Raw genomic sequence first — 17,206 nt, 5'->3', positions numbered from 1 at the left:
AGAATGAATACAGCAGTCGTTAATATTGACGATAGACGTCATCTTGATTGAACGTTCGAGATATCCGGTTAAACAAAAGTTACTCAGACAAGTCGAGTAGCTTATGAGATAGTCGGGTAACTGTTTGTTACAGGACTGTGAACCCACGTCTCGTTTTTGGATGGCCTTCTCGGTGGCTCCGGTGAGCCAGTAGGTCTTCACTTCTCCCTTCCCCTTCATGAGAATCAAACCGCGTTCCTCGATGATGTAACCACCGATCTTGTCCAAGGCATCTTTGCACTGCCCGCTTATGTGGATACGCAACGGCTCGCCGTTAGATTCCATGCGGGAGGCAGTGTTCACCGTGTCTCCAAAGAGACAATACCTGGGCATAGTTAGACCGACTACACCCGCCACCACAGGACCTGCGGGAATTGATATATTTTTTTTATTTATTTAACAAATCTCCGTGAAACTGTTACGAGTCGATCCGACGAATCGATCGGAACACCTCACCTGTGTGGATTCCTATACGTAATTTAAGCGTGTCCTGAGGCCTGTGCGTAATGGTATGGTGTTTCACAGCGTTGAGTAGCTCCAGGGACATCGACGCAATTTCGCCGGCGTGTCTGTTCCCGTTCTTTATAGGCAAACCGGAAACCTGGAAGAGATTTGATTGCTGTGAAATTACGCGGAACGGTGACGGGATTCCGCGGGATTGGGACGACAAGGACACTTTTGTCTATCACGGCCGGCGATCGGAGAACACTCACCACCATGTACGCGTCGCCAATGGTTTCCACTTTGTACACGTCGTAGCCTTTAATAATGCGGTCAAACAGAGTATACAGGTCATTCAAAAAGTTTACAACCTACGAAAACGGTTATCAAAGTAATTAGAACATGTGAAGATGTATTTGGACTAGAGTTACTACGCTTGTACGTCGATAAGCGTACCTGGAACGGTGTGCTCTCCGCAGACATTGCGGTGAAGCCGACGATGTCACTGAAGTAGATCGTGACCAGATCGAAGGCTTCCGGTTCTACGCCGATGCCATTCGTCAAACAGTTAGCTACGGGCCTGCAAGAAACACGTTCGGTTCGATCAGCAAGCAATGCTGCAGATTCATGGGTCTCGACGGACAGACTGTGAAAGTGAGACTCACTCGGGAAGCATTCTGTGAAGCAGATCCTCCGTTTTCTGCTTCTCCTCGTAAAGAAGGCGTGTACGTTCACTGACTAGATCTTCGAGGTTGTTCGCGTACTTCTCCATCATGTCCATCATTTGGTCCATTATATTGCGATGCCGGCCCGCCTTCATTTTCTTTAACCGGGTCCTAATCATTTTGAAGTCGGGCCTAAGCTCTGGACTCTCCGCCCAGCAGTCGGTAATCGTACTAACTATATACTCGGCGCAGTCCGCCTCGGACTCGGACAGTATCTCTATGTTAGGTCTAAACGGCGGTTCGCCATCCTCTGGGAACCTTTTCACTCGGTCTATGATTTCTGTCGATTCAAAAACGGTTCGTACAAGGGATCGCATTGATGCGCTAACGAGAGAAAGAGAGACAGAGAAGAACGGGTGGGATGTTCTATGGTGTTTTTGCGTTACCTTTGGGTTCTAGATTCACGCCACCGTACGGTCCCTTCCGACCAATGATTTCGAACAGTATTATAGCGAACGAGTAAATATCTCCCTCCTGGGTTCCTCTGATCGGAGCATTGGGATTCCTTAACAGCTCGGGCGCCTTCCAGAATAAGTCTGCAAAAGACACGGGGACCATGTACCATGCGATTCGTTCGAGATTGCCGAGGATCGATAGTACCGGCAAGCGTGTTCGTACTTCGATAATACTGATGTTCACCAATGCTGTCGGACTCGGCGCAGTGCCTCATATCGTGCAGCCCGAAATCAGAGACCTGGAGTACCCATCGGGAGGTCACCACGCAATTGGAAGACTTCAGATTACCGTGACAGACTAGCACAGATGACTCATGAATGTACAGCATACCCTGGATTCGAGTAGAATCATTTTTAAGAGAAGCCTGGCAGCAGACCCGCGACGGATCGTAACTCGCTGGACGCACTCACCTTAATGAGATCGTGAACTAATGACGCGATGAACATATCGTCTAACTTTATATCTTCGTTCTCGATGATGTCCTGTAACAATAGAACGAGATCACGTGAAATCACCGGCGTGTCCGGCCCCGGTGCCCGCCGCGGGCCCGTCTACGGATTTAAAAAGCCACGTACATAAAGACTTCCTTTGGCGCAATAGTCCGTAATTAACAATATCCTCATCGGCTCGACGCACGCCCCGATGAACGAGTTCAGATTACCGTGTCGGATTTCCCGAAGGATTCGCATTTCTTTCATCACGTCCCGCGATATGTCCTTCTTCTTCGAGAACTTCAGCTCCTTTATGCGGACCACCACCCCGTGGTAGTGGCCGGTCTGCGCGAACACCTGGCCGCCGCACCTTGACTCGTAGGACATTGCACTAACTAAGCTTAACTGGAACGGAAATGCAACGGAGCTTGTGCAATATCGGCTGACAAAATGGTACTTTCTGTTGTGGCAGATCAATCAAGGTGGGACTGATTATTTTTAAGGAAACTGTCACGTGGTTGCTTTTACGCGTTACAGCAAATCCTCCCTAATCGAGGAGGATTGTGCAGAAAAATGGACAATTTGGGGAGAGGAAGATACGATTATTCGAGCCTTGCAGCTCGTTTTTTTATAGTTGTCGACAATTCATGACTATAAAAATGAACCGCAAGGATCGAATAATTGTATCTCCTCTTCCCAAATTGTCCATTTTTGTGTACAATTAGAGAGAATTTACTGTACTCCTCTTTATAATGAAATGTATCATTTTTCTATGCATTGAACGAATTACAGTAATGCCTCCCTAACTGACGCTCAGATTGTGCAGAAAAATGGACAATTTGGGGAGAGGAAGATACGATTATTCGAGCCTTGTAATTCGTTTTTTATAGTTGTTGACAATTCGTAACTATAAAAATGAACCTCAAGGAACGAATAATCGTATCTCCTCTTCCCAAATTGTCCATTTTTGTGTACGATTAGAGAGAATTGACTGTACTCCTCTCTATAATGAAATGTATAATTTTTCTATGCATTGAACGAATTACAGTAATTTCTCCCTAACTGACGCTCAGATTGTGCAGGAAAATGGACAATTTGGGGAGAGGAAAATACGATTATTCGAGCCTTGTAATTCGTTTTTTATAGTTGTCGACAATTCATGACTATAAAAATGAACCGCAAGGAACGAATAATCGTATCTCCTCTTCCCAAATTGTCCATTTTTGTGTACGATTAGAGAGAATTGACTGTACTCCTCTCTATAATGAAATGTATAATTTTTCTATGCATTGAACGAATTACAGTAATTTCTCCCTAACTGACGCTCAGATTGTGCAGGAAAATGGACAATTTGGGGAGAGGAAAATACGATTATTCGAGCCTTGTAATTCGTTTTTTATAGTTGTCGACAATTCATGACTATAAAAATGAACCGCAAGGATCGAATAATTGTATCTCCTCTTCCCAAATTGTCCATTTTTGTGTACAATTAGAGAGAATTTACTGTACTCCTCTCTATAATGAAATGTATCATTTTTCTATGCATTGAACGAATTACAGTAATGCCTCCCTAACTGACGCTCAGATTGTGCAGAAAAATGGACAATTTGGGGAGAGGAAGATACGATTATTCGAGCCTTGTAATTCGTTTTTTATAGTTGTTGACAATTCGTAACTATAAAAATGAACCGCAAGGATCGAATAATCGTATCTAATCTTCCCAAATTGTCCATTTTTGTGTACGATTAGAGAGAATTTACTGTACTCCTCTCTATAATGAAATGTATCATTTTTCTATGCATTGAACGAATTACAGTAATTTCTCCCTAATCGACGCTCAGATTGTGCAGGAAAATGGACAATTTGGGGAGAGGAAGATACGATTATTCGTGCCTTGCAGCTCGTTTTTTTATAGTTGTCGACAATTCGTAACTATAAAAATGAACCGCAAGGATCGAATAATCGTATCTCCTCTTCCCAAATTGACCATTTTTGTGCACAATTAGGGAGAATTTACCGTACTCCTCTCTATAATGAAATGTATCATTTTTCAACGAATTATTAGTAGAGTCGTTTCTAATAGCGTTCAAAAGGGAGTACTCTATTTCAAGGATAATTTATACGGTATTCAATGTCAAAAACTTGTCATTGAAAAATACTTTGTTAATAATAAAAATATGCAGGAATATACAACGTTACGTCGTCGAACAAATTTAGCATCGAACGATTAACCCTTTGCGCTCGAGTCAGACTCGACGTTCACTTTTGCATTAATAGTTTATTTTCGTAGCTTCGCATTACATTCGTTAATAAATCACGTGGCAAATTACACAATTACATGGTAGGTAGAAGAATCGTACATTTTTAACTTCTAGTTAAGTTGCAAAGTTTGCGTTCTAGCAAATTCCGAAATAAAAGTAAGAAAATACTTCGGAGCGCAAAGGGTTAACACAGACTAACAACAATATTAGAAGCCCTGTTCCCCTACTTTTTGCTTTCTCCCGTCTGTGACCTTGCTCGTGGGAGTGTCGGGTCGTAAAAGGGGTGTGCCTTGCACAGAGAGGGGGTAACAGAGGATTCTCGTTGGGCTGGAAGTATAGAGCCTTTACCTTACTAGGGGAGGACATCATGTTGTCAAGATGAGGATAGCCGTGTATCTCGTTCGGATCGATCTTCCACAGCAGCCCTTCGATTTCCTGCTCGATCTTCCACCTCCGGTATATGCTCATGGTGATCACCGCGGCGCAGAAGAGCAAAACGGCGAGCACACCGGCAGCGACGATGCTGCGCAGGTGCGTGTCGTCTTTCGGACAGTGTTCATTGAGAAAACCGCAGCCTGGCTCCGCTTCCGGTTTATTTTTTAGGGGCCAGTCCATCGACTCCGACGGCCTGTACACCTGCGCAACGGACCGATCGATGTCTTTTGTTACCGTCTGGACGCGGGTCTCCACGGGCGGCGGGTTGTCCCGCCGAACCGTGATCGCGATTTAGGGGGAAGGGGTGTTTGTGTGTGTGTGTGTGTGTGTTTGCGATGGTCGTTTAATTGACCCGACCGTGAACGTATATCCGCGCGAATAGTTGCTTTAAACAACTCACTCACTAGAGTTTCACCCTGTTGGAATTGGCCCACGGGCTTCATCTGATAATCGCAGGAGAAGTTGTTGAAGCGGAACGGGTCCTTCTTCAGGGCCAGCACCGAGAAGTTCCCCTCCGAGTCGCCGAACTTGTCGAACTTGATCGTCGCGCCGCTGACACCTGTTGGCAAACGCGTCTTGTCACACGTGAGGCTCGACGATCGTTATCTGGCCCAGCGGAATAGGCTCGCTGCTCCTCGAGTCCCCGCGTTAATGGGCGAACGGTCTCTCTCTCTCTCTCTCTCTCTCTCTCTCTCTCTCGAGTTCGAGCGATCCCAGTAGCAATTATCAAAGCTGACTATGTAAGCAAAATCGTGATCGGATATCTCTCGTTAATCGGATCTCGCTCTTGTCGAGTCGTCGATCGTACCGAGAGCACCGGCAGCCACTCGACGCCTATCTCGAGCTTCGGCCGATTCAGAGATTGCCCCGCTCGCGGATTATACGTACTTACTTTGATACGTATGATTCCTGATAATCGTCTCGATGATCTGGGTGCCATTGCTCGCGATTTCCTCGAGCGTGTGCTCCGGCTGGTCCCGCAAGAGCTGGTCCAGGGCCCGCGCGTACAGCTTCACGGAATCGTACAGGTACGCCGCGTGAATCGACACGTACTGCAACAGGAAACCAGGATCATTGATTTCGATCAACCTGTCGCAGCTAGATCAGTGTCCGCTCCGCAACGCGGACTATGTATATTGAAAAGCGAGTTTTTCGATTCGTGTCCATTGGTCAGGGTTCTAACAATACAGGAAATTCTACCTTGATCGAAGCTCAGCTTGGCTCAGCTGGCTCGGATAACGAAATCGAACTTTCTGTTGCGGTAGATCAATTAAGGTAGGACTGATTATTTTAAAAAAGACTGTCGCGTGGATTTTTTTACACAAGACTACGCGAAACAATTAACACTAGAACTACCGAGTCCAAAACGCGACTGATGTACATGGTTTTGTAACAATAATAATATTGGATTTACGTAAACTTCGTTCCAATTCTATTAGAATATATGCTTCGATAAAAAAAAGTATAGTAAATTCTCTCCAATTGTCGCTCAGCCAGTAGACAGAAAATGAACAATTTTGGAAGACGAGATGCAAAAACGAGCCGCGAGGCTCGAATAATTGCATCTCCTCTCCCAAAATTATTCATTTTTATTTCCAAGCCGATCGACAATTGGAGAGAATTTACTGTATATCTAAAAATTGCTCATAGAAACGTTTTAATAGTGCAGTAAATTCTCCCTAATTGACGCGCAGATTGTGCAGAAAAATGGACATTTTGGGAAGAGGAGATACGATTATTCGAGCCTTGCGGCTGGCTTTTATGGTTGTCGGCAATAGGTAACTATTAAAAACACGCCCCAAGGCTCGAATAATCGTATCTCCTCTTCCCAAATTGTTCATTTTTCTGCACAATTTGAGCGCCAATTAGGGAGAATTTACTGTATTCCATTTATAAATCTAGATCATCGGCCTAGAAAAATAAGTTCAATTTAGGGCAGTGCGTACAATGCTCTCACCAACGATCCCCTATTTTTCAGGCACGTCTTGAACCGATAAATTTCGCGCTTCATCCACTAGATCACGAATTATCATAGTCTAATTCAGTCTAATGTCTTCCTTAAACAAAACTCAACCATTTGAAGTCGCTTATCGCTTCGAGGTCGCCTATTGCTGCGCGCTCGAAAAACCGCGAGAAATATAAACTCGTTCGCGTTCCGACGACCCGAATAAATCCGAAATAACCCTAAACGAATTCAGCATTTCCATGTCGAAAATGGGTAAAATCGCCGCTGGACGATCTAACACGAAAGCCAGATAACATCTGTTCGGGCGCTACCTTCTCGTACTTCCTCAGCAGTTCGGGGATGATGAAGTTGAAGGGCTCCTTGCTGCTGTACTCGCGGACCTTCTTCGTGAACTCTTCGTAGTTCTGCGTGGGCGGCGTGGACACCACCACCATCAGTGATCGCGCTTTCTTCAGGAAGTCCTTCGGCTCCAAGCAGTTGCGTAGGTTCTCGAAGTGGTCCGGTTCTGAAAGAGCGGCGGGCCGGTCAGGAAACGGAAGCTTTTAGAGGCCTGGGGAGGGGGAGCGGGGGCCGGAACGCGATCTTTGAAAACATGATCGCGAGTGTCCGTCCGGTGAACTGGGTCACGAGCCAGCGCCTGACCCAACGGCGTTTAGCTAATCAGGCATTCGATACGGAAATGACGAGGTAACGAGGAACGGTGCGCCGGCCCCGAAGAAGCCGCCAAGAAGAGAGAAAGAGAGGGAAGGGACGTATAGTAATCCGAGGGACCTGGGAACAGGGTCACAATCCGGAATTTCCGCGGTTCTTGGTCTACTCACTCCATAAGTACTTTTGCGCCTCGCGCGGCGAGTACGTCATCATGTCCACGTGTATCACCATGTACTCCCCGTTGTCCAGCAGCCGTTGGTTCTGCATCGCGTTCATCATTTCGATCAGCGACATCGCCGTGCCCAGGAATATGTATACTGCGGGCAGAGATCCGCCGGTTCCGTTAGAGGGACGGCAGGATCGAACGCGGGCCGGGACACGACGCGAGCCGATTTCCAGAACGGAACTGACTTTCACGCTTGTTTCTGCTGCGTAGGAAAGCGCGCCGCTCGGTTCCCCGCGCGATCGTTATCAATGAGATCATCGAACGGAACAGCGGCCCAACTGTATCGCGAAGGAAACGCGCGGAAATGCCCGGGACCGGACTGGTGAACTGTAACAGCCCGAGAGCTGGCCGAGATCGTTCGATGACCGAGCGTGCTACCGGCATGAATCACGGATCGCAAATTCTTCGGGGTGTTTCCGCGAGCCGCGGAGCAGCCTGTCTGGAGATCGTGCTCGTCGAGCATCGGCGTTTCGGAAAAAGGGCGTCGGATCCTCGACCGGGAATACTTAACGCATTCGTCGGAATCTTTGAGATAATATAGTTTTTTTTTGTTTTAAGATTCCACGACTAAGCCTGGCGAAGACTAGAAACGGCTGAAGTATGATATTGCTCTAGTGGGATTGAGAAGATTGGATTTACGTAGATTTCTCGCTATTTTTATTTCGATGTAGTCTATAATCTGAAAATATTTCATTGAATTAAAGAGTTTCAATCGGTTAAATGAAACTTGCGAAGCAAAGTTGTATGACGTCGATTATACTATTTCCAACGTTCTTACATCTTGCGAATCTGAATGAAATTAAGAATTTTTTATGGATCAGAAATTAAATTTTAAACAATTCAGCTGTTCACGTTACAAAGGAATCTGTCGACAGTAAATGATTAACTCGAAATTCAAGAATCTGGTATAAAAATTGCCTATCGTTTCTCTATTATTAAATCGTTCGTTAGCTAACATAGTTATTTTTATCCAAGTGACGAATAGATAAAATAAGACGGCGTGCAAAATATACGATTTGAGCAGGATTAAATTTCTGAATAAATGCTATCAAGCAACATCTGCGAGGGATTAAACAAATATCTTTAACGCGAGCCTACATTACAATAGAAATGGCGAAAAATCGAATTCAACTCAGAGCGCATCGGTCGCTTTTAGTCTTCGGTATATTTAGTGTTAAAACAATCAACAAGCATCCTCTCTACAGAAATGTGTATTTTGATCCGTGGAGGCCTCGAAGAGATCGTTCAGAAATTTACGAAGATCTGTGAGCCTAGAGCAAGCTTCCAGAACATTTCCCGAAATATCCGAGTTAAATAGTCCCCAGGAAGATCCGATCGACCCTACAGGAATCGCAAGGGTAGTTTAGACTGACTCCTAGTCATGTTTTTGGTCTCCTGTATCAGCTGGAACCACGCGCTGCCTTGACAACAGGGCATCCGCTCCTCGCAGCAAGTGTGCCGGTCCTCGACGGTCTTGTAGTGGTTCACGGTGAGATTGTGCTTGATCGCCTGCTCCTCCAGGGAACGGGCGACCGTCGACCAAGCGCTCTCCGTGATGATCGTGAATTTGTTCCAGCCATAGTTGAGCAGCAACGCGATCACCGACTTCGTCACCTGCGTGTCCGGTGGCTCGGTCCTCGCGAACGTGTTCACCTTCGAGGCCTTGTAGTCCGAGCATTTCTGGAATCAAACAGGTACCGGGTCAGTGGTCAGCGAGGTCTGGGTCCCTGTCGACCGTGACGATACTTTAACATTATACCCGAGATTCGCGATAATTAAAAGGACCGATTCGACGATGTCGAATGATCAGTCGATAACGAGAAACATACTTCTGACGAATATCGCTCTCTTTTTACATCTTCCACGCCGGGTGAACGATTATTTCCTTTCACGACGATATCGGATAAAAATCTCTTAACATTATATTTGATAAAATGTGGCGAGATTCGATTCGTTTAAACTTCGTGCAATTTTTATTGTATCACAGAAACATTTTTATAATATCCAGCAGTTGCGAAGAAATCTTGACTCGTTTGGTAGTTCTGGTGTTAACCCTTTGCACTCTAGTGGTGACTCCGAGGCACCATTAAAATTTGTTAAATCACGTTCTCAGATAATTTTTATATTAACAAAGTTAAGATCTAACTATTGTGCGAGTCGCAAGAGTCAATTTCACATGCATAAAATGCATTTTGTCATATAAAATAAAGATATTATAAGTCAGAAAAATGATTTTAGATTCACATTTAAAATATAGCCTCGAGTGCAAAGAGTTAAGGATGAACCGTGCGAGGAGACATACTTAAAATAAAATCACTGCGTATTATTTCGAGAATGACATATTTTTCGTCTCATACTTCAAAATCACAAATGACGAAATAATCCGCCAATTGCAATCGCCGCTGTTTCGAACGGATGGATATTATTTTTATCTTCAAATAACCGCGTCGAAGATAACTGTTCGGAACGAATCGTTCCGAACAGTCGTTCCCTTGTTTTCATTTCGAACGAAATCTGCCCGGATCAGCCGGTAGCCGGTAGCCGGTGCAATAAAAGTGCAGGCCCCGGAGAAAAGCCTCGGCGCGCGCGTGGTTAAATTCTCATGCTATCGAACCGCTAGAGCCGCACAATAGAAGACCTAGACGCGACATCAGAAAAGTCATCGGGCAAAACTGTTCCGGGAAGCGAAGCCTCGAATCAGCGGAATCGGCGACCGGGTGGCAAAGAGGCTGGCCAGAAGAATAAAAGCCAGAAAATTGAAAGGGGACAGGGGGTGGGCATGGTTGGACCGGCGAAGTCCACGGAAGAAGCAGAAGAAGAAGAAGAAGAAGAAGAAGAAGAACAAGAAGAACAAGAAGAACAAGAAGAAGAGGTTCCCGAGGAAGAGTGCGGCCGGGGGAGACGGGCGGGGGGCCAGAAAGAGAGAGTAGAGGAGATCGAAAGAGAGTAGAAGGCAGGAGAGTAACGCGGCAAAGTGGGCTGCGCGCTGTGTCGAGTGCCATGGTGTGTGGCGCGCGGTTAAATATAAACCTGTGGCAGCCACCGCGAAGGAGGGCAGGAGGAGAGTGGAATGAACGGGGCAAGCTCTCTTCTGGTGCTCGCGTGGAAGTGCACGGGGCGGTTGCTCCGTACCGTTGAAATGTGACATGCGCTCATTAACATATAAATTAAACGTGACAACTGGGGGCCAGTCCGGGCCTGGAACCGGTGACGACCGCGTCTCGCCCGATCCGTTTTCCTTTTCCCGATATGACCCCCCCGTCCCCCATCCTTCGCGATTCTTCCCGCTATCCGTCTTTTCCCGGGTTTGATCGATAGGCCGCCGCCGCCGCATCCAGCGCCGAGCGCGAACCTGTTCGTCATTTTTCCAGCCGCAACATTGTTGCGCCGACTGGTTTGTCACGGATACCTATTACCCGTCGGTACACCTTATTGTATACACCGGGGCGTACTTGCGGCGGTACTAATCGAGCAAAACGAGCAACAGCCGCGCGATTATTCACGCACCGGCGTTCGTTTCACCTTAGGAAATTATCCGGCATAAGCTCGGCAAAGAAACCTTCCTGGTTGCGTTTGCATTGGGAAACCGGGAGAAACAGGTAGAAGCGCGATAACCTCGGTGCCTCGAAGGATCGGCTTTTGCCGATCTCTTTACCGCGCCGATTGATTCTTTTTTACTGCTTTTTCGACGCTTGGACGAGCGTCGACGCTGCGACCGTTTCGGCTCCGTTGGTTATATTTATCAGGTTTTCACTGAAACAGTTAGAAAGACCGAAAAGATCTCGTAATTGCTGTATGTGTATATTAGATCTCGTTTATGCGTTCCGATCGTAGTTATAATTTGCACGATGAATACATTGTATTTCCTTTAATCCTTCGCACTCGAGTGGTGACTCTGAGGCAACATTAAAATTGTAACATCGCGTTTCAAGATAATTTTTATATTATAAAAGTTCAGATGTAAAAAATTGTTAACAGTCTAATTGTTGTATTTAGTCACAAGACTAAATTTCATATGCATAAAATGCACCTTGTCATATAATAAAATGGAAATACCGTAAGTCAGAGAAATTAATTTAGATTTACGGTTAAAATGGCTTCGAGTGCAAAGGGTTAATAAATGAGTCCTATATTTCGGTCGAAAATACGCGCGACGCGATGACATATTTTTGTAACACATTCCATTGCTGACAAGATTTGTCCATCTGGTTAACATTTCAATACTATCCAACTGATAACAATTAATAATAATCTAGTTTTAAGTATTAAGAGCCGTTTTTAACGCTAGATTTACGGAGCACAGAAAACAGCTGTTTTATATTAGTTTATAAAAAGTAACAAAAAGACGTCTTTTTCTGATTTTTAACAAGCGTTATTGCAACGTTTGCCGCGAGTAACATATAAATCGAATGAACAAACTCACATAAATGTATCTTTGCGATACGAATGATGCGATAAATTGAAAAATTAGTGACCCGTCATTTTGACGGGTTCCGTCAAGATCTGGCGTTAACCGATCGCGAATAATAATATTAATAATATAATAACAATATAATAATAATCAGCCGAAAGTGGTATCCCGAAACGCCTCGCTAATATTTCCAGTGCCATAGCGCGATATCTTTTCTATCGTTCTCTATTGTCCTTCTTTATTTCCGCGGTTTATTTACAATGCTATTGTATAACACGTCACAAACATAACGACAGCATGCGACTAGGGATATTATAAGCAAGCGGCGAACGTTCGATCTCTTCCGTTTGCATTGTTGCCTTAGCTCCGGGAACTGGAGCAACAAGGTGGCATGGCACACACACACACACACTGTGTGCAACGCCGCGCGGATGCGGTTTCACTGGCGAAAAAAAAATCTCATTCGCCTATACGCGCAGGAAGTTTCTACCCGTTCCGTTAAATTATGTAACTTCTTCGACGGTTACACGGCTGCCTGCGGCGCACAATGCAGCGCGTTTGAATTGGGATGCAGCGCGTTGCATGAGAAATAGTCACAGGATATCGATTGTACCTGTCGAGGATATCGTATCGCGAGGCGTCTGCAGAGGCGAGTTAGGCTTCGATAAAACCTAGAGGAACGTGGGGCACTTCCCGGGCGCTATAGCGGCCAAGAAGACAGTTAAAGACAGCCGTTTCATTGATACGAAGCTTTATAAAACGCAGGAATCGTTCGTTTTTATCTGCGGTTTTCGCGCGTTTGTGCGGCAAGAAACGTTTCGAATTAATATTCCAAGGAACACATTTTTCTGCGATTTCTGCTTCTTGTAATTCAGAAGATTATCTGCCCTATAAAACAGCGGGCTAATTGCCATGTCACGTTATACCGATCGTCAACCCTTCGCACTGTAACAACGAGTCAGATTCCTGGTGACGATTTCATTCGTAATCCGCCAAAACGCATTTCGCCCGAATAGAAAGAGACTCTGCCGTCATCAAAATCTAAGATTGGAAATATATGAAGAGATACAAAAAATCGAAATTGTCTGGCGTTCTATCGGGGAAATGATTAAACACAAAAAAGCGCTGATCAACGCAACAGTAGACAAAATTATAGCACAAACGGTCGATCTCGGCTAAACAAGGTAAAACTGTTCGGCAAGAGTGAAGGAATTTTTTCAGAAAAGCACTTACTGATTCTATGAAGTCCAATCAGGATTTCTAGCGGTGCCCGAAGTCCTTTTAGCCATCAAACTTTTTGCCAGCAGGAAAAGTTCATTAGGCGCCCGGTTTTGCCCCACTTTCCGGCACGGGAACACGAAGGTGTAATTTTTATCCGAGAGACATACACACACACACATACACACACACACACACACACACACACACAGAGAGAGAGAGAGAGAGAGAGAGAGAGAGAGAGAGAGAGAGAGAGAGAGAGGGAGAGAGAGAGAGAGAGACGGAAGAGGAGAGAGTGTGAGAGATGGGGCTGGAAGGCGACAGAGAAAGAGAGTGGTCCGCCGCTAAGCTGGTCTTTTTACGATCCTCCCACGATTCCAGGAAGCCGTGATCGTCAGCAATTTACCCACCTGTCCGCGACTGCTCCTTTTTTTCCGCGCTCGGTCCCGTCGCCGGTCGTAAATTCGCCGAGCTCTTTTTGCGCGGATTTCGCATGGAAACGGCCAAATTGGACGGGAGGCGGGCCCGGCAAAAAGGGGGCCCGAACGGGTGCGCTTCTTTCGATGGAATCCGCCGGGACCGGACGCGAGAACGGCGAGCGGCGCGGAGCGGGCCCGCGCGAGCTCGATTCGCCGAAAGGAAGTTGACTATGCTCGGTGATAGCGAGATTATTGTAATCGTCGCTTCAGAAAAATACGAAATTGATCCGGCCCGGCGGCGTCACCGGGAGGAAGTGGCCGGGGCCGCATCGGGAATGACAAAATGATTATTGTTCGCCGCCTCTTGGCCGCGAATAGGCTCGGCTTCCCGCGAATGCCCGCCGCGGTTCGTCATAAAGGAAGCCATGGCGTCAGGTCGATGATATCAACCGCCTCGACCTTGGAGGAATTAGGCGAACAACGCTCTGGATTCAATCCACTCCAATTCACTCTCCGATTCTGTAATCCCTCGAACGGCTCTACTGGCAAGACGTCCTGTTAACGCGCGTTAGGCGCGCTCGATTTACCATTCAGGCTAGATCGCGGCATGGAATGCTTCATTTTTTAACCTACCCAGTACTAACAGCTGTCATACCAACAGAATTTACACCGACTCGATCGTTTCTCGCTGTAAAACTATATCGGTCTCCATTGCATTAAAAACCGTGTGCAACGTCCAACTGCAATTAGCACAAAGTTTTGGTTATTTTTTCGGAAACAGCAGTCTGGCAATTCGTTAGGTTCGCATACTGACGTTGCTTCAACTCTTTGTCCTTCGATTTCTTTCACAAAGAAACGTGTTATCTTGATTAGGACTCTTTTGTCATTACCAGTTCCTCTAATTGGTGATTGTTCATCTAATAGAACGAGGAAATTGTTGTGTTTCTTGTATAACTCAATTTACTTTCGTTCGTAGGTTTCGATGATGGAACGATCAAATTTTGCCACGATTTAGAAGAAACGAATAACGTTCATATTTAGCAGATCGTGCATGAAATCTTCGTCACGAGTCTGACTCGTTGTAGCGCAAGGGTTAAGTAGAATCGATCGATCATGAGCAGACGTAGTCTAGCACACACGTAGTCGCTGCAAACTCGATTTTCTCGAAGGTGTCGAGCAAAGCAGTGTTACCTTATTCTTTACGACCTGTTCTCACACGTAGAATCACTATCCTTGTATAGTGCTCTCCTCCAGCACCCAATAGTTTGGTGTATGTACACGGGGAATATATTTCACGAAGCGAAGTACTCCTATCAATTCCCTGCGTGGAAACAAACGCACAGCTGGCTATTTGCACACTATTTCTCTCTGCAATAAAATATGTGTATAATTTTCGCATTGGGTTCGCATAATATAATATATAATATATATAATATTATATATATTAATATTATAATATTATCTATATAATATTATATATATTGAGATATTATAATATTATCTATATAATATTATATATATTGAGATATTATAATATTATCTATATAATATTATATATATTGAGATATTATAATATTATCTATATAATATTATATATATAATATTCGCATAAGGTTCGCATTGAACGAGCTTTTAGGAGAACAGCTTTTAATTTCTTGTTCTATAACGTCGTGTCAGACTCGCGGTGAAGATTTTGAACAGGATCAAGTGAACAAAATCTTTGAATAAAATTTTTCTTTGAACAAAAGCTTTGAACAAAATAACCGCAATAAAAAAAAATGGCAAACACGTATAAATAAACATTGTAAATTTTACTGCAAACACGTATAAATAAACATTGTAAATTTGACTGCAAACGATGCAGTCAAAAGAGCAAAATGAGGCCAAAGAAAGTTGAGCAAATAAAAATAAGACAAATAGATAAGACTTTACAAATTTAATAAACAAGATTATTAATAAATAAGATTTAATTCTCCTTTGTTAATCGCAGAGACAGACAAAAAACACACATTTCCTTACTTTCGTCAGAACATATCAACGCCGAAGATGTCGCAATTAGCGTAGAAGCGAAAGAAATCGAAAGTCGAATGGTTGAGGTAGAGACAAATGCAATCATGGTTGCTCGCCAGTGGAGGAAGCGTTCGAATGCGACGAAAGAAAGTGCGAGCTACTTGGAGAGAGTATGTGTACTACGCTACAATTTCCGAGCTGATATTTACAAACCGCTCGCTATAACAGAACCTGCCAGATGATTTCACAGAGAAGAGATTCATAGCACCTGTACCATAATCTCGGCGACGATATTTGCGAAACAAGATTTGCTCGAATCCGACACTGCTCACTGTAAACAGATCCTACGAGATAATTTCACGGAAACGAGATGATTTCACAGAGGTCAGCGCGCGGAGCGTCGTTTTAGGGTTAAATATCGGAAAGTAGCGCGGTCCCAGCGGCACGTAACGAAGGGCCGGCGACCACGCAACCGTGTCCCCACGGTTTTGCATAAAACGGCCACCGGTGATCGATGATCCGGTAGACGAAACTGGTCTGGGTTTAGAAAACCAGTCCCCCGTTCCAACAAAGAGGAGGCGCGCGCGCGCGCGCGATCGCGCGACCGCGGGCCGCACACACAGACGCGCCACCAGGGATCGTATTGTTTTAAGTCCGGGCCAGCTCGTCGGGTCGGTGAGGAACGAGTCCTCTCGGGGTCGGTAGACAAAACTGACCAACCTGGTTGGTTATCCTGGCCGGTGAACGAGGTGGGCTTTGGTCATTGCCGGCTCGCGACGTGCTGTTATTCTGGGCTCCACTCGGCTATATTTAGACGAGACCACCTTGAGGGAGCTCGAGAGAGGCTCGAGTGCTCTCCGCGGCCTGCAACCGCAGCCTTTTCTCTATTGGCCGATTGTGTGTTAGTTGTGCAACGCGTTCGCGATCCTATGGAGAAGCGATCGTGGAATTCGCCTGCCCACGCCGAGTTTTCCGCACGACCGTGTTCCATGATTATTCTCGGCAAGGTGCACACCCACGAAATTCGCCCGACTCGGTCGCGACCGGCCACGGGCCAATGCTCGGGGAAATTTCCGCTGACACCGTCGGTGAAACTGCGCTAGCCCGAGAACGGCCTCTCTCTCTCTCTCGGACCAACGGGAATCTTCCGAGTACGGTGGGACATCGACTGTCCGGTCCATCGGTATCAGAATTTTCCATATACATTTCCTGCGCAATCGGCTCAATTTAAGGCAACTCGTACGGTATTCGATTTATTTATGTTTTATTATATATATTATATATTATTATACAATGTTTATTAATATTATATATAATATATAATTATATATAATTTTTATTAATATTATATATAATATTACATGTAATATATTATATACATATATTATGTTATATATATTATACATATATTATTATAGAATTTTTATTAGTATTATGCATAATATTGTATATAATATATTATACATTAGTATATAATTTTTATTAATACTATATGTAATATATTATGTTATATATAA

At 44.9% G+C, this 17,206-nt stretch overlaps 1 protein-coding gene across 4 annotated transcripts in view; it reads right to left on the bottom strand.

Moving 5' to 3' along the window:
* Positions 1-17,206, bottom strand: part of LOC117220453 (receptor-type guanylate cyclase Gyc76C) — a 139,451-nt gene that overhangs the window by 1,816 nt on the left and 120,429 nt on the right. The window contains exons 1-16 of one of the 4 annotated variants that reach the window (XM_076524770.1): positions 14,871-15,019; positions 9,005-9,311; positions 7,576-7,722; positions 7,066-7,259; positions 5,681-5,840; positions 5,193-5,347; positions 4,702-4,989; positions 2,237-2,497; positions 2,072-2,143; positions 1,824-1,992; positions 1,592-1,741; positions 1,146-1,485; positions 937-1,060; positions 753-851; positions 496-640; positions 148-404 (exon numbers count right to left, since the gene is read on the bottom strand). In XM_076524770.1, coding sequence (XP_076380885.1) covers positions 148-404; positions 496-640; positions 753-851; positions 937-1,060; positions 1,146-1,485; positions 1,592-1,741; positions 1,824-1,992; positions 2,072-2,143; positions 2,237-2,497; positions 4,702-4,989; positions 5,193-5,347; positions 5,681-5,840; positions 7,066-7,259; positions 7,576-7,722; positions 9,005-9,068 — 2,625 coding nt within the window. In that variant the 5' untranslated portion in view covers positions 9,069-9,311; positions 14,871-15,019. Of the gene's footprint in view, positions 1-147; positions 405-495; positions 641-752; positions 852-936; positions 1,061-1,145; positions 1,486-1,591; positions 1,742-1,823; positions 1,993-2,071; positions 2,144-2,236; positions 2,498-4,701; positions 4,990-5,192; positions 5,348-5,680; positions 5,841-7,065; positions 7,260-7,575; positions 7,723-9,004; positions 9,312-13,275; positions 13,353-13,670; positions 14,437-14,870; positions 15,020-17,206 lie in introns of those variants that run through there. The other 3 variants (XM_033470431.2, XM_076524769.1, XM_076524763.1) reach the window with 3 other exon arrangements.

Source organism: Megalopta genalis, chromosome 1, assembly GCF_051020955.1.
Source record: "Megalopta genalis isolate 19385.01 chromosome 1, iyMegGena1_principal, whole genome shotgun sequence".
NCBI classification, from domain to species: Eukaryota; Metazoa; Arthropoda; class Insecta; order Hymenoptera; family Halictidae; genus Megalopta; species Megalopta genalis.
This window is presented reverse-complemented; position numbering and strand designations above follow the sequence as displayed.